This window comes from Diadema setosum, chromosome 1, assembly GCF_964275005.1.
Source record: "Diadema setosum chromosome 1, eeDiaSeto1, whole genome shotgun sequence".
NCBI classification, from domain to species: domain Eukaryota; kingdom Metazoa; phylum Echinodermata; class Echinoidea; order Diadematoida; family Diadematidae; genus Diadema; species Diadema setosum.
The window spans coordinates 45,041,202-45,065,404 of record NC_092685.1 but is presented as its reverse complement, the minus strand read 5'-3'; the positions used below and the strand labels follow the sequence as shown (position 1 = coordinate 45,065,404).

Below are 24,203 nucleotides of genomic sequence, written 5' to 3'. Positions count from 1 at the left end.
GACATGGTGAATTATACAATCGACCGAAGAAAATATATACTTGTAAATATCTTAGACTCACTGAAACATCAAGGGAAACAAGTTGCTCCACATTAGCATAAGAACAAACACACATATAACTTGTGTTTCACAGGTTTCTCAATGAAAATTGCCATCACGCATCTAAGCAAAATACACGATTTGTTTTGCTTGTTTGTTTTTCTTTGTTTACATCAACGTACTACTTGCACGTTGAAATTGAAAAGTAAAAGTAATGAAGATACTGGGCACAAGGACAAGATATAAACACACTTGAAAAGAAATCCGTTTGCTGAAAATAGGAAACTTTTGTGGATACACATTTTTAAACTATTTTTTTTCTGTGTGAGTATGTATGTATGTATGTATGTATGCATGAATGCATGTGTCTATGCGTCTGTATGAAATGAAATATCACCCTAAAATGTCTTTACTTGATTTTCTTAACAGATCTGGCTCTCCCGCACAGGAATAAATGACGAATGTGTACAGACTTTCTCTCAGGAAGACGCATATTGCAACTTAGATGTTTATCAAACTTTCGATAACTAAAGAGATTTTTCGCATCTCAGGTATTCACATTATGTTGAAGCCGGTCTTTTTCAGCTCGAATTTGCATAGGGAGAATGAGATCCAGTTTGATCACCCAACGACATACTGTAGTTCGATAACTGTGTGCCCAGCCGAGTGTCCATAACACTTTTGATCCTTAATAATGATAAAAAACAACTACAACACTGACATTGATATGAGCAATAGCTGAATAGCGTACAATTTTGTTGGAGGTAATTTGAAAATAAAGGCATTAATAAGTTTCGATAAAATTCAACATTATTTGCATAAGTTAAAAGATTCAGATTTTGCTATATGTTTTATATTTTTTATATTTTTTTTTAATTTCTTATAATTTAGTGGTGCTTGCCAGCACATCCACCTGACAGCATAAGTGGCACTTGGAAATATTAATAGAAATTCAATGCAAAATGATAGAAATGAATATTTACCTCAAGTGTTAATTGATGGGTCATTCTGGTCACCTGGTTTACGCAAATTCATTCTTAGCTTGAATATGGTTGGATTGATTGGACTGATTTTTGCTACTTCAGGCCAGCCTATGCATTATGCTGCTTTGTGAACGAGTGAAGTGTATAATTGACTGCAGAGAAATAAAATGTTATTGAACCTATGTGCACATGAGCTATCTCCGAATTGGTTTACTATGACGTCACACCTGCCAAACAGACAGAATGGAAGAAAAGAATAATCGGATGTACTTAGACTGGTGTGTCAGTCGTAAACAAAACTGAGGTATCTCTAGTTTAGCAATATTTGGTGATCACTCGACGCAAAATGAATTTCTTATAAAAGACAGTAGAAAATGTGTGAAAAAGACAGCAAATGTCGTTGACAAGAGGGTAAACGCAATGCTAGAACACTGAAAAAGAATACAACCGTAAAGGAACGAAATACGTTTTGAAAAAAAAAAATGGGAAAAAAATGGGAAAAAATACTGCATGATAGTCACAATGCTAAAATTTTCCCGCAGAGTTATTATTATTATTATATTATTATTGTTATTATTATTATTATTATTATTATCATTATTATTATTATTATTATTATTATTATTATTATTATTATTATTATTATTATTATTATTACTATTACTATTATATTATTATCATTATTATCATTAATATTATTGTTATTATTATTAGTAGTAGTAGTAGTAGTAGTAGTAGCAGTAGTAGTAGTAGTAGTAGTAGTAGTACTTGTTGTTGTTTTGGGTTTTGTTTTGTTTTTTGCGTGTGAACCTTTCAAAACTTTCACCCTGAGACAACCATCGGATGAATGTAGGCGCTATCAACGTATGTACTCTCTAATAAGTGCAATTTTGTTTTAAATGTGAAAAGTTTACTTGATTACAAATGAAAAGATTTGGTGCCGTGAAATAGAGCAAAATTTACTAGATTTCTCCCTAGCTATACATAATCATGACATGCATGTGATTAACAGAAGGCATTGTATGGAAATTTGCAACTTGTATTATAATCTAATGATCAGTCTAACCGAAGGTGCATTACAACGTATTTTGTTAATCATATTAGTGTAAGCAGGGACTGATAGATGATTTTATTAACAAAATTGATTTGGAAGCTTCTTTTTTTTTGTGGGCGTATAGAGGAAAAGTATAGAAGTAAAGCAATAATTCTTAAAAAATACTATATGCATGTATTTACATACGTATTGTTTTGGCCACGAAAGTGATAATCACGGCATAATACGTCAGCACAAGTCAACATGCATTTGCATTGCACAGGTTGCTAAGGCTAGCTATAGCAATTTGGGCAATCGCTCCCTAGCCCTTAAGAGCTCTGAATTACTTAAAGGTCCAGTTTACCTTTGGGAGCAGTGATTTCAAAAATGTTCAAGATATCACATTTGATGCATATGTGTAGGTCTGTTGTATCACAAAACATCCTACCATATAACATTTTCGCAATAAAGCCTAAAATATAAGGAGACATCAATGTTTTTCTCAATAAACCGTTACTGTAGACGGTTTAGTCTAGAAACATTTTTACTGTAACTATTGTTCACATTTAGTGTATTTAACAACACTTAACATCGATTATACGGATTCAAATTTTTTACAGTGGTTATTTCTATCCCTCACTCACATTTTTTAACTATATTTTAGAGCACTAAAGCTGGGTTTTTGCTTCATCTGCAAATGGTAAATTATGTCTTTAAAGACAATGGCGCCCTCCTTTGCCCAAGTAACGGTCCGCAGTTCCGCAGTTTATCGGGATTAATCTGCTTTTCGGGCTCCGCAAACTGGGTTTATTACTGGGATTATTACTGGGATTTCGAGTTCCGCAAACTGGGTTTATTACTGGGATTATAGGGAAACTCTCTAATTTAAAGAGAAAATGCCAATCAACAGAGCAGTTCGAGTTACCTAAAAACTGGCAAATTAATATTGAAAAGGAAAAAAAAAAACCACTCCTTAAAGTCTTCATGAAACTGTTTCATTCGTAACACCCACGATCTTAGGCCAGGTAACCATGTCGTCATCTTACATTTCTCTCTCTCACCACTCCCCCACCCAATCTCTCTCCCATCTGTCACACACACACAAAAAAAAAACCCAACAACAGACAAACCCGCATAAACACACACACACACACACACACACACACACACACATACACACACACACGTACACATGCACACATACAATAACACATAAGCACACATTTTTTCTCGGTCTCTATTTTTCTATCAAAAGCTGACAATATGTCGATTGCCGAGCCATGTCGGACAACTATAAAGTGTTTACAAAAATGTACTCGCTTCTCATTTATCGTTTCTCACTAAGAGGGGAATGGAACCCAAATAAAGATGTTCATTGGGTGAATGCAACAATATCAGTGGTACACATCAGTGAAAGTTTGAGGAAAATCGGATAATCCGTTAAAGATGGCGGCACCAAAACTTCCAAAATTCATAACTTTTACTAATGCGATTTGTTCTATTAATATTGATGCATTCACTCATCCATATTATGTATATGTGTTTGGGTTTTATTCCCCTTTAAACCTCTCAACCATGAATTGATATAATATGGTGCTTTTTAATTACATCTATCATGTTTGTCAATAATACACATGTATCAAACTTACAAAATCATGTGTGCACACTGATAGAGAATTATTATGAAGCATTTTAATTCACAAAGAATCTGCGCAGCATGTTATAATGCATGTGACAACAAAAAAGTTTCTCTTTTATCAAAGATTATGTACCCTCCAAACCCCCATGGTATAATTATCCTCTCAGCGTGAGAGAGCGCCAGCATCTGTATTTCTTCTACAGCCTCAGAGGAGATAGTCAAAGAAATATGTATAACATTTGGTGAGGAATGTCCTTAATAATCAGATAATGAGACCTTTCACTACGTTACTAAGAGAAAACATGATGGACTTCACGACATTCAAACTGTCTTTTATACGTTTCCTTGATTTTGTCATCAAACTTTCATAGGCCGGTTACATCGATTTTACATTATGTCAATAGCACTCTTCCGTCGTTGAAAAAAAAGTCGGCGTTTTACACTATTTGCCTGACAGGGTGATCGCCACCGAGCTCTATTCTTCTCATTCCGTGTCGTCTAGCCCACTGAAGAAAATAAAAACGAGGAAGAAACAAAAAGAGAGAGAAATTGAAAAAAAGAAGTATTAATTGTGGGATAATACTCTCCCTTACTCTTTGTCAAAATTAATGGAAAGAAAATAGGATAAGCTGTTGTGAGCGGCTCTCACACTCTGAATTGTTTCTTTTTTCATAGATGTTTTGGCATTAATACAGTATTAAGAAGATGTTCCCCCTTTCTCATGGTTGATAGGAAATATATACTTTAACGGGATAAGAGTCTGACTTATCAGAGTGTATGACAACAATATCATAATAATTATCATATCCTGTGTCATCAACTAGAAATCCCAAAATTAATATAAGAGCAAAATAACGCGTAAAACAAACCTTAAATAAATAAAGACGAATAAGGAAGCATCGTAAAAATCATAAAATCACTGCAAACAAAAAGGATAGGATAGATTATCCTCCATGCTCGAACATCTACCTTAGAAATAAGCGAGGGAACGTACACGGGGAGCTCCAAAATGTATCAATTTACAACGTTCACGTGTTTTATAAAGTTTTATAAAAAGCCTTCCCAGATATTAACCCTTCCTGTGCCAGAGACATCGGAAAGTACGTACAATGCTTATCTGCCAATCGGCACTCAAACCACCAAAGGGTTTAAGAAAGCCAAGATATATTTTAACAAATATGTTGTTGTTGCTTTAAAAAGAAAAAGAAGAGAAGAGAGAAAAAAATTGGACCCTATCAAAAATAAAATAAAATAAAATAAAATGCCCTAGATAATATGACATAAAATCAGACCATAATAAATCTTCAACAAATACAACATTACTATAAGATATAAGAGGTAATGTCTCCACGAGGAAGCTCATAAGAAATGTCTCCATGAGGGAGCTCATAATAAATGTCTCCACGAGGGAGCTCATAAGAAATGTCTTCACGAGGGAGCTCATAAGAAAGTGTCTCCACGAGGGAGCTCATAAATGACAAAAAAAAAATCATATTTTATTTCATTCATAATGAATGAACAAATTTATCAGCGGTCTCGATCGTTGTGTCTCCGGATGGAAGCGGACAGTAAAGCAATTGCGTATGTCCCTGGAGACTCATTTTGTTTTCATTGTCATCAACTAAATCGTCGTGGTCATAGTCACTGCTATTGCTAGTGTGGTATTGACGCCGCTTGAACATTGTTTGTAAAACTTGGAATTGTTTACCTTTTTATATATTCATGACTATCGCCGTTGAGATTGAACCATGAGATTAATTTTCATTAAAACACATCACATATTGTTTAAAAAGTCAATGAAGTCAATGAAATAACTACAGCGACCCGCGTGACGACGTAAACACATTTTACTTTACGACCAGCGAGACGACCCGTCAAGCTTTTACCGTCAACTCTTGATTAAACTGCAAATTAACTCAATGACAAAGAAGAACCAACGGATCTTGCGCAGAATCTTTGGGAACCTTGGAATCTCGTATATAATTTAGGGAAAGGGTTAAGGAAGGCGGGAAGAATCTAACACTCACAGGTGCACAAGTTTGAGTCACATCCTCCCCCGTAGCCCCGGGGGCAGCTACTGCAAGGCGATCCGCTGATGTAGGGTTTGTTACCATTGAAGTTCCCTCTGCAAATGGACAATAGAAAAGCACGTTAAAAACAAACAAACAAACAAACAAACAAACAAACAAAAACAAACGAACGAACAAACAAACAAACAAACACATTAGACAGATATCTTATTGCCCATTTTATCTCACTGCAAAAAGTCAAATCGAACACACAGAGTCACGATGGTGTCATTAGGATCGGACCAAAATGTATAAAAACCATAAGATATGAAACATTTAAGATGCTTTCGAAAACGGTGAAATCGGTTACTCTTTAGTAATAGAAAAAGTAAAAGTCCCTTTATAATACGTTCTACGCATATAAAATTTACATATTCAAAGCATTCATATTCGTGATACACGTATTAGGTCGTGTGATGACAAGTTACTCACCCAGGGCCGTAGTTGCAAACGAGGTAGTCGAAAGGATACGTGACTCCCTTATAGTTGTAGGGACATGTGGCCCATCCACACCCTATGAAGGTCGTGTCAGCCCAAACCACCTGCGTAACGGACAGATCAAATTAATCAGCGCTACTTATTTTGGAAGCCATTTTCCCAGACAGGTAACGTAAAGTTTGAGAAAAAGCCCCGACAAACACAAACCATTCTAAATTGAAAAATGTTGTGTTGTGTTGTGTTGTGTTGTGTTGTGTTGTGTTGTGTTGTGTTGTGTTGTGTTGTGCTGTGCTGTGCTGTGCTGTGCTGTGCTGTGCTGTGCTGTGCTGTGCTGTGCTGTGCTGTGCTGTGTTGTGTTGTGTTGTGTTGTGTTGTGTTGTGTTGTGTTGTGTTGTGTTGTGTTGTGTTGTGTTGTGTTGTGTTGTGTTGTGCTGTGTTGCGTTGTGTTATGTTGTGTTGTCCTATGGGCGTGCAGTATTAGAACGATAATAGCCAAAATCAAAAGAGGTTTACACATCTACAATGTTTCAAGAATAGTAGGGCCTATACATTCCTATAGATCTGCCAGCGCGATATCACTGCCATTACAACAACTCTCCTAGAACAGCACTTCCATCCATCTAGAGCCATCCATCTAGAGGCCTATATATCTGATGCGAAGAGGGACATACAGCTGTATAAAGAGAATTACATACATTTATATGAGAGTGAAAAAGAAAAAACCAATGGGGATATGTAGAAATATTACTGAGAAGCCAGGACAAAGTAAATAAATTCTAGACACAATGATTCGTACACTGGAACTTATGAAGAGATTTCGGTATGTGAGCTTGGTTTACCTATGTTCGCCAAAATACGTCATGATATCAGAGCGGATTTTTTTTTTTTTTTTTTTTTGAGTCGAGAGAAAGAAGCTAGCTTTGTTTGTTCGTTCATTTCCATCTGAGATGGCTGGATAGCCCATATTCATCAGCTACACTAAGCTGGTCTTTCACGGGGTCCAGTTGATTATGAGTTGAATGTGAGGCGAGACCACTTCACCGGGTTAAAACACCCTGCTCTTTGCAATGAATGAATGAAGCGGGATCTTTTTCGTGCATGAGTTGTGACTATCTCACACACGGGACCTCCATTTTATGTCCTATCCGGGGGACAGATTTGATTCTGTGTATGCATTTTATACACACACACATGCACATGATATTTAGACCTATACAGGGCCCTGTTTCATATAGCTGTTCGTAAAGTTACGAACGACTTACGATCGACTGGTAATCAGTTCTTGTGCTGAATTACTGAAATTCTGGTAAGCATATAGCACATCACAACTGATCACCAGTAGCTCGTAAGTTGTTCGTAACTTTACGAACAGCTTTATAAAACACCCCTGGCATATTATAATATAATTATATGATATACAAATTATGATATATATCATAAACATGTTCAAAATGAATTAGTGTTGGTATGTGAGGGAGAGATAGGTGAGAATGGTGCTTGGGAGAAAGGATGAGTGTTTCCGTGTTCATTCTTTTCTCGAGCTTGATGGTTAATTCAATGGGATCACACAAATTGTCATAATCACCTGCGTATAATGACCGCATACAGCACCAGAAGCGCACGTATTCGATGCGTAGTCGTAGTCGGCCTTCTCGTCGTTCCACGAGTCAATGTAGCTGGTCATACTATAGCCGAAACCGTAGGCGATGTTCTGTCCGACCCACCACCACTCATCCGTTCTCCGGTCCGAAGAATCGTCGTGGCTGAACGTACACTGGTCGGCCCATGCTTGGGCGGTGGCCGCCAGCTCCGCGTCCCATTGCTGCATGATAGTAAAGATGGTGATAGATTGTGGGGGGGGGGGGGGGGGGGGGGAATGACACGAATTACGTTATGAAAAGATATTCTTTTTAATCTCCTCTTCAAGTTCCTGGGACTGTAATTGTCTTAATTACAATTTGCAAAATCCATAAGAAATTATCAGATCATGACAGTAACAATAATAGCGGCCGTAATGATATCTTATTTTGTAAAACATATTACCATCTACAGTGGACTCCCGTTTAAGTCCTTCAGACCGGCAGTTTTCTTTCGTTATATCGAAATTTCGTGATAACCGAACAAATAAATATAGGTTTTCCCGGCCAATTTCGTACTTTTGTCAGTCCATTTGATAGAAAGTTCATTTCATTTAGCGAAAATCCTCGTCACTGCACATTCTGTCATTCAAAACTGCAAGTTGTTCGTTCAGTATTTAGCATTTCGATCAATGAAATTTGCACATGTGCCTTTCGAATTCGTAAAACGGGCATTCAAATTGGCACGTACTCTTCAGTCATTCAAATTCGCCAGCACTGGCCGAAAAGGGTATTTCAGTCATTCAATTTCGCGTATGGGCAGGCAGTCAAATTCCAAACATGTTCATTCAAATTAACTTCTTTTTTGAAAAGGTATAAGAACATTTTTAAACGCGTACTTCCATGTGACTTTTTGTTTCGTCCACGCACTGTTAAGCAGTATAAAAGTATCATATTTTGACCCTATATAACCCGAAATTGTTGTTCTGTAATGCCCCTTTTCTTTCATACATGTCATTTTAGGCCCACACTATGTACCAATACTACAGATTAACTTCATCTTCTTATGGCAGCACAAGTTAGATACAGACGTATTTCTCAAGAAGACACAAAAAGAACTACAGGAACATTTTATTATCATACTCTTGCTGGTTTAACTTCCTAGAACTGGCCGACACACTCGGAATAAAGTGCTCAACGGCCAGATAAGTTGTGGCCACATGCACTATCTTCGGACTGAAAGACTCAATAAGCACAATGAAGAAGAAAAAACTGTTGCTAAAATCTCTAAAATGAATACGAAAATATGAAATGTAACGGCGGTTGCAAAACAATGAGTATGTTAAAAAAAAAATAACGAGAGAACCAAAGCATAAACATGCGTGCTAAATGACTACAAAAGATGTTAAATTGAATGCCCAAAAATGAATTCGAATGAACGAGTGCAGCATGTCCGTGATCACGTGACTATATCATTCTAAATTGAATGAACGAATAACGAAATGGTGCTTGTTTTACGAATTTCAATCGGAAAAAGGGGTAATTAGAATGAGACTAAAGGTAATTTGAATGAAGAGATCATAAAATTGAAATACCGAACATATATCTACGCTAAATCTTGCTAAATTGAATGCAGCAATTAGGAATTGGACTGACACAAGTGCGAAATTGGCCGGAAATCTATAATAAAACTACAAAGAGTGGACAATGTCGCAGCATGAATTTTTACTTCGTTGTAATCGGAATTTAGTTATAATCGTGTTCGTTATAACGGGAGTGCATTGTACAATGTATTTATCTACGTCGGACGATTATCGTGAATGACATTTTCATGCCTAAAATGCGACAAACCTAGGTGCCCAAAGATACCCGATAAAACAGGCCCCTCCATATGAACAATAAAAAAAAATAGACAAAGTAATCTTGGGGTTGTGGTCGCCCCTCGGTTGTTGATTCATGTGCGTGGGCGAGTGTCTGCCTGTGAGTGCGTGTTTCGAAGAATGAAATTTATGATCTTCAAGAGGCTCCATAAGTTCAAAGTTAAGAACTATGATTTCCTTCTCACGTTTCTTAGCCTTATATGTATTTAGTCATCTCTTTTATATTGATGCCGTGAATATAGACGAATATTACTTTATTTTTGATCCAATCTAGATTTTGAAATCCTTTTCATTTTCCCATTTATAAAGCCTCCATTATAAAACAAGATAACCTAGAGGAATTAGCGAGAACACGTAAACTTTCGCGTTTGTATCTACATGTATATCATTTAAAGAAATTTCATGTTGCATCTCAATTGAAATTCGTTAAACATGGAAAAGAAAATCTGTAAGTATTATAGAACGTACATCTTGAAAACGGTGCATCGTTTGTTCTATCATTTGTGAACCAAATATAATCAACCTCGCCCTAAATATACATAAATGTAAAAGGTCGGCATGATTACAAGTGGATAGGATTTGAAACATCAAAAACGAAATGTACTAAATATCTTTCGAAATTACCATTTGACAAACAAAATAATGAGTACGCGCATTATTTCTGGCAGGCGGCAAGAGTGCCATACACTTACGAGAGGAACCATATTGGCAGCAGAAGGGCTCACGTCACCGCGGTGACCATTGTGGGTGGCAAGTATCGTCTGCTGGTCTTGCTCGCTCAAACCGTTGTTTCTAGCTGCTCGCTTCGCTCGCAGGGGGTCTGAATCGAGGAGTTTAGCACGGAACAGCGGGCCAAGGGGTTTCAGTGCCTGGCCCTGGCCGTGTTGGACCGGGCTGGCCCGGCCGAAGGAGACGGCCACTATCACGAGAAGACACAGTGAGATTTTCATCGTGGTTGGCTAGCGTTTCTTCCCGTTTGTCTTTCGTATCCAGAATTCACTCTATTTATAGGCCGAGTAAGAGGTATGTATAATCCGTGACTTGGCTTATCCTTTGGTTAATCTTCGGAGAATACAACGTTTGCACAACCACTTACATTTTTGCTACGTCGTAAGCAGTTAGGTTTACCAGATGCTTGAATGCTCTCATGTGTGCATTAAGGATGGGAACGTTAACACATGGCATGACTTTAAAGCGCATCTGTAGCGATTCGTATCTAAGCTGTGATAACTTTAAAGGCATAATTCAGACCAACAATGGATTCTTTGAAGAGAGGATCATCACCAGGCGTGAAGAAGAGAAACGACCTCGAGAAAGAAATTGTAACACTGAGATGCGTTCCTCCTTTTTATCGTTCCTGGATAAAGGTGGCGAGGAGGTCTCGTGATGACATTTCTTATTTGCTGTTTTGGACAGGCGGAGCTTGGATTTTAACTTTGAAGCAAATATTCATTGAACGCTTTCTTCTCATAATAGAACATTTCTGATAACAGCAAACAGAAAGACTCTTTTGATGTGCCAAAACAGAGATGGACACAATGACCTACTTAATGATCATCACCTTTGACCCGTATTGAGCAAGTTTATACAGCGCACTTTCATCTCCTGCCCTCCCTGAACATACGCACGCACGCACAAACACACCCTCACACACCCGTATGCTGTTATAGGTAGAGAGACTGTACTTTCCCATACATTACAACATCAGAGGGCTATTTTGCGAGGAAGCTTGCAATAATAAGCAAGTTGCAATAACTACGATCACGTACTGCGTGAATAGATTTCAGTCAACTTACCTAAAAGCCTTTGCTCAAGTAGACGTTTTGAATTGTATAATACTATGTAATTAAAAACATCATTATGAAATAGGCACAATTACGACAATACTCATCATGACTTTGTATCATGTATTGCCATAATGGAATCTTTCTGGAGTTTAAAACAAATAAAAAAAAAATCTTATGATAATGCATATGTGTGTATATTTTTGTCGATATATCAATGTAAATCCTACCCGTGAGTGGAGAAATGTTCTGCTTTAGTTTTCACTATGCACATGAGGGATGATGAACAATTTGGGAAAATGCAGTTTTCCACATGTTTTCAATGTATAATGTATGTGTGTGTGTATACATATTATATATATATATACACACATATATTATATTATATATATATATATATATATATATATATATATATATATATATATATACATATATATATATATATATATACACATATATTATAAACATATATATATATATATGTATATATATATATATATATACACACACACATATAATATACAGCACATTGAGATATTTAACAAGTGTGAAATGTGCTATATAAAAACCAGCTATTATTATCATTATTATTATTATTATTATATATATATGTGGTTAGGTCATTCATCATGAATGTGAAATCTTTGGTCATTGGAAAATATATATGTTCTGTAAGATTTTATGTCAGCTGCATCTCCATTACCGTTCACCATAAATAAAGGTCTCAGGACTGAAAACAACATGTGTCATTGGTCCAACAGAGTGTTTTTGAATATTGTAGACATGTGCCATGGTCAGGATTTATTGATCAGATCTATAGCATTATGCAAGTACACAGGGGCTGACCCAGGAATTCCATAAAGGTGAGGTGCCTTTACAAAATGAAAGGCGGGCCCATGGCCCCCATTTTTTCTTGTTATTTCTCCATGGAGCGCGCCTGGTGCGCCCCCCTTCTTGATCCGCCACAGATACACTATATTGGTAAAGTTAGAAAATAAAATGCCAAAGACCATTTCCTCAATAGCTAAGATGGTCATGAAGTTTCATTGACCCCGACTTCTTATCCACGGACTATCAAACAGGTGCATTTGAGCATGTACTGTAAACAAAAGGAAGATTTTATTGTATGGGTGACTATAGTGCAATCCCGTTTTAATGAACACAGTTATAATGAAATTCCGGTTACAAGGGAATCAAAATTCAGGTCGCAACACTATCCTTTCTATGTCTTTTTATTGTTTATTAGTGCGGTTAAAATGAAATTTTGATATAACGAAAGAAAATTGCCAGTCCCAAGGACTTTGTTGTAACAGGAGTCCACTGTACAGTGGACTCCCGTTATAACGAAGTCCTCGGGACCGGCAGTTTTCTTTCGTTATAACGAAATTTCGTTATAACCGAATGAATAAACAATAAAAATACATAGAGTTGATAATGTTGCGGCCCTAAATTTCACTTCGTTGTAACCGGAATTTCGTTATAACCGTGTTCGTTATAACGGAAGTGCACTGTATCTATTGTCTTTGATGGAGCTGACAAAAACGAAAATATATCGTACCACTAGAGTGCTTGTTGATGAGGCGTAACATGTTCAATCAGTGCAAGAGTGAGCTGAATGAGCTGCATAATGAAAACAACTCTACACGTGCAATGACATAATGTACACACTGAGTACATGTAGTTAAATTGTGTAAACTGAAGTCACTTCACTGGGAGGGAAATTCCATCCTGAAAACTATGCTATTTGTATGAAAACAGAGAAATCAGAGAAGTAAATCGGTGAAAATTTTGGGGAAAATCAGACACAGAAAAAAAAAAAATCAGTTGTAGACATTACAGAAAAACACAAATTGGCATCTATCTGTAATCTTGTGTTGAGCGGTTTTCCATTTGTTTTGTCCACAGCATTTCATCACTTTTTCTCAAATGTTTCGGGAGAGACAGAACATACCCATTGAGGAGGACATAAAAAAAAAAAAACACATAATAATTATGATGTATGACATAGGAGTACTAAGCAAAGGTCTGAAGAAAACTTTTCATGGGAGAAAAATTGACATCACATGGTTTGTTTGTTTTTTTGTACAAACCCAGTGGAGAGTTGCTCAACACCAACATCACACAGACTTGCCAATATGTCTTGCTCTTTTAACTTAAACAGTTGGTACATGTAATCTTTTTGTTTTCCTTGACCTACTTCTAAGTTTCGGGGTTTACATATAAAGCAACATACTATCATGATGGAATTTTCCTTTAAAAAAAAGCAGGTCATTCTGGCGAAGCATATGTTTCATGCTATCAACTACCACACTTGTAATAATGTATGCATATCCATGGCAAACTTATTTCTGACCCCTTTCAATACATTTTTTTTTTTTTCTATAAATGGGGAGCAGTCTATTTTCAGGGAATGGATTTGGAAACATCATTTTCAATCATATGTTGGGCAAGTCAACTCTTTAGTACATTGTGTTCTTGTATGTGCACATTACGAACTAAAACACACACACATACACACACTCACCACACACACACACACACACACGATAAACATATGGCACTTTCTAAATTATAAGCATCTGCACTGGAGTCAAGAGTACACTGAACTATTGTTTTTAATATGAACTGTTGTCTCAACATATCCAGTGACAGACTGTTTTGTAGACAGATGACATTTCACTATGTTCGAATCGAAATATTAATGTTTAAACTAGGAAATGTGATAGAGCCAACCACTCACATCATGGAAACAAATCTATCTTGTTTGCTGAATGTATGCCAGCTGTTTCCAGCTCGCAATATAGATATCAACTCTGATTTTGAACCGAATAGTTAAACTCATACTGGGTACTCGAGAAAAAAAAAAGGGGAAGATAAATAATGTAAAACATAAAACAAGTGTCAGATTGAATCCACTGCCCTGTGTCACAGGGATTGGAAAATTACACTTGTCAATCAGTGAACAAATTTTCCAGACCTGCTGAAAATATGCTGTCATTTGGCATGCTCCAGATTTTTTTTTTTCCCCTGGAATAATCCATCTTACCAATGCATTCAGCCAGTCCAGGATCTAGATGATCCAGAGAGATAATCAGTCCAGCTAATCCATTACGAAGAGGCAACCACTTTATCCATGAAACACACAACATTATCATTGATCTGCAGGACAGCAGAACTCAGCGGCACTGTTCACAAAGTCGAGCTTTCACAGCTTCTGAAAGCAATGGTCACCCATGCACAAGAGGGGGCAGCATTCCATCTCCATGGTTACCATAGATCTTCTGACTTCTGCATTGCTTCCAAGCCCAATTTCAGCTGTCAACCTGGGTGGCTGAGGGAAGTTTCCGCCTGGCCTTCTGTGCATTCTTCTTCCGCCTCTTCGCTAGGTATCTCTCCATCTTCCCACTGCTCTTCAGTGCTCGGAACTTCTCGGCAAGCTCAAGCTTACGCTTATCAGCTGAATAACAAGACATATAAAAACCAACAAAATATTGCAAAATATCCCTCATTGAGTTCTGCCCTTAAGTAAAGGCTTTTGACAGGGAAAATTCAAATTTCTATCTAAACCACAAATGCAAGCACCTGTATATTCTTGCTAAAATCCACAAACCTCAACTACTCTGAATAGTTTGTAGCACATTTAGTACCCAATGAGATTCTGCCAGGATAGACCAACATGTACTATGCGTATAGTTAACTATCACACATTGTTAGACACTAAAAAGACAGCAGTGAAAGATGAAAATATGGCAAATCTCAAATTAGTACTGCAATTCTGAATGGAAGGTCATGTACGGTTTTGAACTTGTAATAGTCATCACATAGTTACATCACATATGATTCAGGAACAATTATAATTTTTTTTTTTTTCTGAGATATCACTGTACCCATGACTGACTGAAAACTGCTGTCACTTCAAAACTAGTCGAGGATTATCAATGCTATATTGACAACAGACCTAGGAGTATGCACTATAATTCAACGTGGTATTTCTGAAATAAAAAAAAAATTGCACAGTCAGTTTCTTTACAGAGAAAACAAAAATTAGGACTCACATTTCTTAAGAAAGAAGGGCTTCTTCCCTTCTTTTACCAGCTCTTTCTCTTTCTTGACAAGTTTCTTTTCTATGTCCTTGGCTTTCTGCTTCTTATTTTTGGCCTTCTCCTCTTGTTCCTGTAAAATAAACAAATAATGACTATGCAAGCAAACAAGCAACAAACATATCTGTTAATTCAGTATATTTGTGACAAATCTGTGACAGTGCCTTATATCACTGTTGATGGAGATAACATTTAAAATACTTTGCACTTCCTGTCTAACAGTATTGACCTCTTTGGATGACATCACACACTGCACTAAACCATTCAAATATTCATTTGTCTATAAACTAATTTAAATTGTACAGCAATTTAATACACTACAAGTATACACCAAAATATAACAAAGATAATGAAATCTCTATGTATGCAGTACAATGATCCTAATAGAGGTTTTTAGTTTGTATAAACGTTTGTTGTAACTACTGCGTTTTGCAAATTGAATCATCTTCAAGGAGAACTACAAATTTGCTGCAACTTTAACCACGAATTGGGTATTTAACAAAGATATGTGACCCTGCATCACAAACCAACAAACAGTCGCCAGACATGGATTTTTAGTAAAGGGCAGATTCTGAAAGAACAGACTCTAAGCTTAAAGGGATGGTACAGTATTGGTAGAGATGAGAATTTGGCTTTTAACATTTTGCGAGATACCAAGAAACACTTATGAAATAGTACAGAGTATACCATTTTAAGAGGAATTCAAAGTTTATTTGACGAAAACATGACTGAAACATCCAGAAACAAAGTAAAACAAAGCGATCGTAATAAAAGGTGGGTCCAACACTTAATTAGAATCACTCTGTTTTGGATATCTCAGCCATTTCAAAACCAATTTTCATCAAATAAACGTTTGATTCCTCATAGAATTACATGCTCTTTTATATTTCATAAGAGGTTTCTTATTATCTCACAAAAAAAAAAAGTTAGAAAACTGAAATTAGGTCTCAACCAATACTGTACGATCCCTTTAATAACGATGCACAACTTAATACATATGGACTTTCCTAGCCTATCTAAATAATAGAAAGAACGTACATACTCTGCACAAGTGTTTAATGAGAAAGAAGCTTTGAAGTCTAGGGTCTATTCAAGCACTTAATCTCACTAAGCTGTGCTCTGTGCAATGAATGGAACAAAAAACATAATATAAAACTCCACAGTCACCACAATGACGGGATTATCTGATAAAGCAGAAATTTGGCACACTGTATCAGAACATTCTATTCATGACTGCTATTAACTGTCATAGCAGTAGCATTATCTCTTTAAAGATTATTAGAGTTGAAAGTGAATAGTATCTAAAGGGATTTTAATAAGAAAAAAAGGACCTCCAGGACATACGTACTCACATTATCCAACAAAACAAAGTATTCTAGAAAAGCTGTAACCCCCCCCCCCCCCCCCCACTATTTCCCATTCTTTTCATGATTCCACACTCTAGAATTACATAAACAAGAATTGCCCTTTCAGAGAATATAGAAAACTCAAGATGGACTAGGTTGACCTGTTTCACCTATTTTGAGTCCTCACATGAAGTTGGGCTGCGCGACTTTTCGTTGGTTTTGCAATGTACTGTCAAAACATGTTAAGATGCATTAACTTCAGTACTGTAAAATGAAATGGTTACTATTTTATCTTTGAGGATTTTAGGAGGACATCTTTTTTTTTTTTTTGAGGGGGGTGTTTTGTTTTGTTTTTTGTTTTTCTTTTGTTGACAGCTTACTTGAAATACTACCATCACAGCAATATTTAGCTATTACACATATTTTTGTACTATTGTCCCACCGAGGTAATAGAAGATTTTAAGCAATATGATTTTCAATTTGACATAATTATTTTACAGTCACGGTTTTGAGGAGGATACTCGAATGGCATGAAATGAGAGAGAAGGAAGGAGGGATCCTCAAATGCCTCACACTCAGAACAGAAGTAGAAGGGCATTACTGAGGCATCAGGATTCATGCATCTGAACATTAAAGGGGAAATCCAGTCCAAAAATAAGTTAGTCTGATGAAAAAGAGTAAAATTTTAGGAGTTCAACAGTAAAAAAAAAAAAAAAAAAAATTTGACTGGAATCGGATGAAAACTAAGGAAGTTATAACATTTTGGAGTTTTGCTAATTTCTGCAAAACAGTTCTTGTACTGTGGATATGAATATGCAAATGGGTGAGCTAACCATGTCATAACCTCACAATTTTCCATAGAACGTGTACAAAAGAAAATGATGAAAATTCAATGTCTCCGTCGTTGAAGTCTGAAACATGATGTTATTCCTGGTTGAATAAATTTACAATAGTGATCACTTAGATATACCAGGATTTGAGCCTCGGGCATAATTGCATTTGAATTAATACTGGAAATGTCAACAAAATTTATGTACAAACTATATGGTAAGTTGTGAGGGGATGACATGCTTACTTTGCCATTTGCATATTCATATTGACCGTTCAAGAACTGTATCGAGAAAAATAACATAACTTCCTTATTTTTCATTCGATTTTGATCAAAATTATATCATTGAATTTGTAATATTTTACTCTTTCTTAACAGACTAACCTATAGTTATATTTGGACTGGATTTCCCCTTTAAAGAGCCTGTCCTGGACATTCTATGACATGGCAGATGATGCTAGACATTTTCAGATATCTATTAAAGGGTAACACCAACCTCATGTCAAATGTGTACCTCAAACAAGAAGCTGCTAAATTGCCCACGTACCCCAGAAGGTGGATGTAAACTGTTGAGGCACAGCATCTTATCCTCATGTCTTACATATCGTCGCTGGGGCGACAAGACCTCGTATCTCAAAAATGTCAAATGTTCAGGAGAGCCAAAAAACATGGCGGCCAAAGCACTATACTGAATGGGATAGCCGTTCCTTTGACATGCCGTGGTGGCTTCATTTTTTGGGTAAGACAGCTGGGATTTGGACAGGACATCACTTAACCGATTATTTGACCACTAATGCAAAAAAGTCATTTTCACCAAAATTTGAGATACAAGGTCTTGTCACCCCAGCGACGATATGTAAATAAAGAGGCAAAATTCTCACCAGTTTGGTTAAGAGCTTCTGAATCTTTTGCTGCTTCTGCGAATCTTTTGTTTTCTTCAAAGCCTTCTCAAGTTCCTGAATAAGAGCATCAAAAACAAGAAAATAACAACAACAGCAAAGTATTGATATTCAACTTTCACAACCACAGCAAGTATTTCACTGGTTAAAGATGCCTGTGTTGCAATGCTGAGTGAATTTTTGTAGCACAAAACGTTGTATGCGTACAGTAACCTCAAAATGACACGAGGAGCGCAACCAAACATTTTTGGAAGCACATTCGTGACTCTTATTTCACAAAAAGTAAAACCTGGTGAGCCATACCAGCAGAAATAACTGCATGTGAGAAGAAGAAAAAAAAAAACATACAGAGCCCTCACATGGATAACTGTGAGAAACACTTTTCATATTTTTATCACCAATATCAATAGTTCCTGAAGGATTATAACTCAACTGGCAATTGCTGTATCCCTCAATACTGACATATCAGGTGTGAAGTTTCAAACTTGAAAGGGAACTTAACAGGTTAACAGTGAACAGTTGCCTTTGAGATAACACACTTTCCTCCCAAAGAAAATAACAAACTCAACATTGCCTTCTATATTATTGCTGTCGGTAAAAAAAAAAAAAAAAATCTTTTCTTCACAACTGTCACCCTGCCATTGTAATTTACAGTGAAATCTACTGTCATACTGAGGTAGTCCTATAGAGAAATTCAAGTTATTTTTTAAACTCCACAGTTAGGCAGTTATCACATTTGGTGGTTTTATAAAAATTAACATTAATAATCAAATTGTTGACTGCCTTTGTGTAATGACACAGAATATCACTGCAATCTGACAAGAGTAATTCCTGATGTTTGGTTGTGCACAGACAATGTTAAATAATCCAATTGTTTGTAGACAGTTGGTCCACATTCAGTAGTGTTTTCAATGTCATAGTTGTAGTTCAACGTCGTAGTGTTTTCAACGTCTCTTTTAGCTTTTAGTCGTACCTGCTTTTCTTTCTCCCTTATATCCTCAATAAACTTGTAGTTCTTGTCAAACAATTCCTCTCTGAATTTCCCTGACAGGTCATCAAAACGTGGATCTCTTGCCATCTACAGAAAATATATAAAGTAAGAAAGAAGAAAATGAGTTTTGGTTAATCATAACTCGAATAAAAGTTTTATGGAAGCCAGTAAGGTGAGGACAATGCAAATAATTTTGCAGCAATAATTCAGACAAGCATCACTTGATAAAAGCACAGATAGTAAACCCTAAAAACAGATAAAACCACATTTGATACTTTCCATTCCAGTCACAAGACTACCACACACATACAAAAAAAAATAATAATTATCTTAGCAAATGTGAATGAGCTTTTATCCATCCAGTTAGCAACAGCTCTTTCTTTAATTTCTTAGCTAATGACAATGTAATCTATTTCATACATAATGCAGTAAAGAGTACTAATCCATGTCAGCTACTGTGCTGTATTAAACATTTGTCCATAACCTCTGGAGTACAGGTGTTGCTATATATGTTATACATAAGTCAGCTCGTAAAAGGTGAAATAAAATGATCATAAGTTTTGACCAGAAAATTTCTGAATATTCTCATGTTCTTTGTATGATAAAACTAATTCCTCGTTTTATTTGTTTGTTTGTTTGTATATCAGAAATTTCATACATATTCTTAAGTCGAAATTTGTCTACATACAATAAACTTACTTCTAGAGTAATTGAAATTGGAGAAGAAAAAAAAAAAAACCTTCTTTGACACAATATCATATTGATGTCACCTGTCAGCAGAATGTTCTAAGTTTTGACCCAAAAATCACATTTCAGTCTGTGACAAAATCTGACAATTTTGAAAGCTCTTTCATATGATGTAAGAATCATATTCTTGTGATTTTTCAAGCACATAAGACTCACAGACCTGCTGGGTATATGACAATAACATACCGGTTTCTGGACTGGAACGACTTCTCTGAACCTTGACACCTGGATCTTAGACGACACCTCCTGAGGTCTGCAGAGGAAGATGGAAGGACATATTTTTCATCCTTCATCACCATTGATCTTGATGAAATATGATGATGGTGATGGTGATGATGATGATGATAATGATGATAATGATGACAAAATGAAAGCTACACATTATGGTACAGATACAATGATTTGATATACAGCATTATTGTTACCACTGTGATGAGCACCATCTAAAAATGAAACTTGGTCCATGGTGAACTGCAAATCATTGGAGTCTGAGCCTTTCACCACATAAATCTTAAGAGAATACTGTACTTGAGAATGTTGACTATATTACTATTGATAACAATTCTTAAAGAAAAAAAAAGAGGAATGCAATTTCCTTAATTCAAACCTTTTAGAGGCTGCAAGCCAATCAGAAAATACACATAACTTTCAATTTTCTCACGGAAGTGCACAAGGTAATCTGATGTGAAATAGTAATTTCATTTCCAAGAAAACTCTATCTATACCTACAACTTGCATTTGGCTTTACAGATGGACAATGATACTCGTCACTGGTATGTAAATCAAGAACCTTATCTGAGGTTGGTTGTGTTCAAGTAAAACCATAAATGGCAAGAAATAAATATAAAGATAGATAGATAGATAGGTAGATAGATAGATAGAAAAATAGATAGATGGATAGATAGATAGATAAATGACTAAATGAATAAAAATATATATTCATACGTGTCACAGGAATATGTAATATTGGACACTATAAAACACATACTCTAGATAGATAGATAGATAAATGAATAAATAAATAAAAATATACATGTCACAGGAATATGTAATATTGGACAATATAAAACACATAATCTATTGTATACAAGAGATGCCTTCTTGATAGAGTGTGGTGCTAATCTTTCAATATGATTACCACCACTAATGACAAATTGTAGTGCTCACAAAAGCATGCCTGCAGGCATTCATGATTTAACTTAACTACTAAGGATACACATCACAAGCACTGACCTGTTCTTATTTGCACGTTTAAACTGCTTCTGAGCAGCTTGGGATGACTGTCGTTTTGCACCAAACAAGGCTTCATTATACCTGTGCAGAAAAAAAAAAGTTAATTTTGTGAATATCATTCTTGTTTCAACATTGGATGTCTGACTTGTGTTAAGACATTGTCTTACAGTTACCATCATAGTTAGTTTTACAAAAGTAAAAAAGGAATAGATGCACTTACACTTTGGATCCAACTCTCTCTTGAATCTTTTGCAGTTCAGCAAAGGGTATGTCAGATAAATCTGAAAAGTAACAACACAGACTGTCACAAATTAACTTAGTGGAGGTAAATATCTACAAAACAAATTACAGGGGATGGCTAGTAACTGATCAGTGGGAATCAGTGGGAATTCTGGAGGATGATTGTTCCAATCCTTGTGGGATTCATTTAAGAAAACATTATATATCTATTATTGTGTGAAAATTATTTGCTTCAGAATGGTCTCATATTCAAGTAATGTGCAGTTTAATGTTTCCAGGTTAGTGTGCCTGGTCAATGACGGGGCATTAATCTGCACATTACTTGAATATGAGACCGTTCTGAAGCAAATAATTTTCAAACAACAGTAGATATATAATGTACTCTTAAATGAATCCCACAGGGATTGGAACAATCATCCCTCAGCATTCCCACTGATTCCCACTGCTCGGTTACTAGCCATCCCCTTTAAATAGTCGTAATCATTCTGTGCATCATCCTCTACTCAGATACCGGTAGTGAAATCTAAGGTCATCTTAGTGCATTCATAATATAGATCGTAGGGTGTGAAATTTCTATACACAGAAAGTACCAGACAAAGAAATACAATAATCACCATCCTCTATTGTTTATGAAATACACAAATGTAGATATTATCATGCAAGAAATTCAATATCAACATGCAAGGGGAAATTATAATAGTAAGTTAGTAACCAGGAAAATGCCAATAGGCCATGGGCCAAGCAAAGACAAATGAAAAATTGTGTATATCAACTTCAAAATATACTTAATACCTGGACTCAACATCAACAAGAGCAACTGAAATCACCGACACTGTGTGTGTGTGTGTTTGTATGTGTGTGTATTAATCAATGACATTGAAGAAGCATGCTGTACCGTACTGTAGATGGCTGGCTGTAAACTTAAACTCACCTTGTTTGATTTCCTCCTGCATGAAATATTGAAAGAGGAAGAAAAGGATTTGCTTCAATATATGCTTAACTGTTTTTTTTTTCTTTTCAGATTTAAACTGAGCAACTTAAAATAGAAAACAAAAACAAAAATAACTTCAATAGACAACTTCAACTGGTCAGTTTTGTACTACTTCAACTAATAAACTGATCACTGATGAGAAATTCTAACACTAACAGAGAATGATAGATCTATTTTCATTTTTAAAACATAAGTATGGTAACCCTACTACATATCGACCGCCCTTATTGAAACGACGGCGTAGTATTGGCGCACAGAACACTTAGTACACACTTCACTGCGCGCAGAGCACATAAAAACTGATTGGATTTGACAGTTGATGAAGATGTGTGGGAAAACACGAAAATTCACTGTTCATTAATGGTTTGAATCAAGGACAAAATTTCGAATGGATATTTTTACCGAATCGTAATGTAATGTCTATGGAAGTTTCTAAAAAGCTTCGTACAACACGATGTTCAATACAACTCGGTTTGTGTGCATTGTCAATGCAAAAACAGCAGTCGATCTAAATGAGGAGAGGCACCGCGAGGAGCTGAAAAGAGGCCACACAAGTTTGACGGCGATATTTTTGCACTGAAACTTCGAAATGAAAAGGGAACAACAGCGTTTGATAGTCGATAGTGCTGAATTTTTTCAATCATGTAGGTCAAGTTCTTACATGAATTTCAGTGTTAAATATTCTTATCAAGCAAATAAACATTAGATTAGGCGGTCGATGAGTAGTACCTTACTAATAGTATACTAGTAGTAGTACAGTCTTTACTATAGGTCCAATCATCATGATCATACAGAATCTACTAAAGTCATAGGCCCATACTTAACTTAGACATCAATCTTTGCTTACAAACCCTAGAATATAAGACATCTAGAACATAGAATCATAGCTTTATTACATTCTGTTCTAGCTCGCATTCACGCCATGGATGGCCAAATGCGGGGATCCCCAAACTGCAAAGGTTTAAAGAGCTTTGGACATGTTGGAGGGCAAATGTATTCATGTTGTTAGTATCATCAACGAACCGCAATCTCTATATATGGGACTGAAGCTGTTACCTGTTAGCACATTAACTAGCACACGGTGGAAACAAGTAGTCGCATAAACCTGGACTCTGAGGTCACTTTATGATACAGAGTCGGATTGGACATTTAGTTGTAACGTAAACGTAAACTCTGGGATTGCCACTTACCATATTTCACTTTTATTCTTAAAGCAGGAAGCAAAATAATAAAGACACTGTCTACTAGATCCCGGCGGCGTGAAGATCACAAAATTCTACCAAGATACAACGCTGCCATCTAGCGACCAGATAAATATAATGTTCTCGCGCTCTTTCAAGTCAAACTCAATGACAAGTTGCGGGAAATATTCAGCTCATAAC

The 24,203-nt window shown here is 36.1% G+C and overlaps 2 protein-coding genes across 3 annotated transcripts; both read right to left on the bottom strand.

Moving 5' to 3' along the window:
- Positions 1-3,779: 3,779 nt before the first annotated feature.
- On the bottom strand, positions 3,780-10,688 carry LOC140231124 (peptidase inhibitor R3HDML-like). Its single transcript, XM_072311279.1, has 5 exons — positions 10,351-10,688; positions 7,787-8,023; positions 6,196-6,305; positions 5,722-5,819; positions 3,780-4,200 (listed from the first exon to the last, which is right to left on the bottom strand). The coding sequence occupies exons 1-5, from the start codon at positions 10,606-10,608 to the stop codon at positions 4,193-4,195; spliced, it is 711 nt and encodes a 236-aa protein (XP_072167380.1). The 5' UTR covers positions 10,609-10,688; the 3' UTR covers positions 3,780-4,192.
- A 3,354-nt stretch (positions 10,689-14,042) lies between these two features.
- Positions 14,043-24,138, bottom strand: LOC140231107 (ribosomal RNA processing protein 36 homolog). Of its 2 annotated transcripts, XM_072311269.1 has the most exons (9): positions 24,012-24,138; positions 22,762-22,777; positions 21,811-21,871; positions 21,591-21,671; positions 20,544-20,610; positions 19,593-19,697; positions 18,602-18,676; positions 15,501-15,618; positions 14,043-14,902 (listed from the first exon to the last, which is right to left on the bottom strand). In XM_072311269.1, exons 1-9 carry the CDS (start codon positions 24,012-24,014, stop codon positions 14,757-14,759), a joined length of 672 nt encoding a protein of 223 aa, XP_072167370.1. In that variant the 5' UTR covers positions 24,015-24,138; the 3' UTR covers positions 14,043-14,756. The 2 variants fall into 2 exon arrangements, with proteins under 2 accessions (XP_072167370.1, XP_072167363.1); XM_072311262.1 differs by lacking the exon at positions 24,012-24,138 and having other exon boundaries at positions 22,762-22,783.
- Positions 24,139-24,203: the final 65 nt, after the last annotated feature.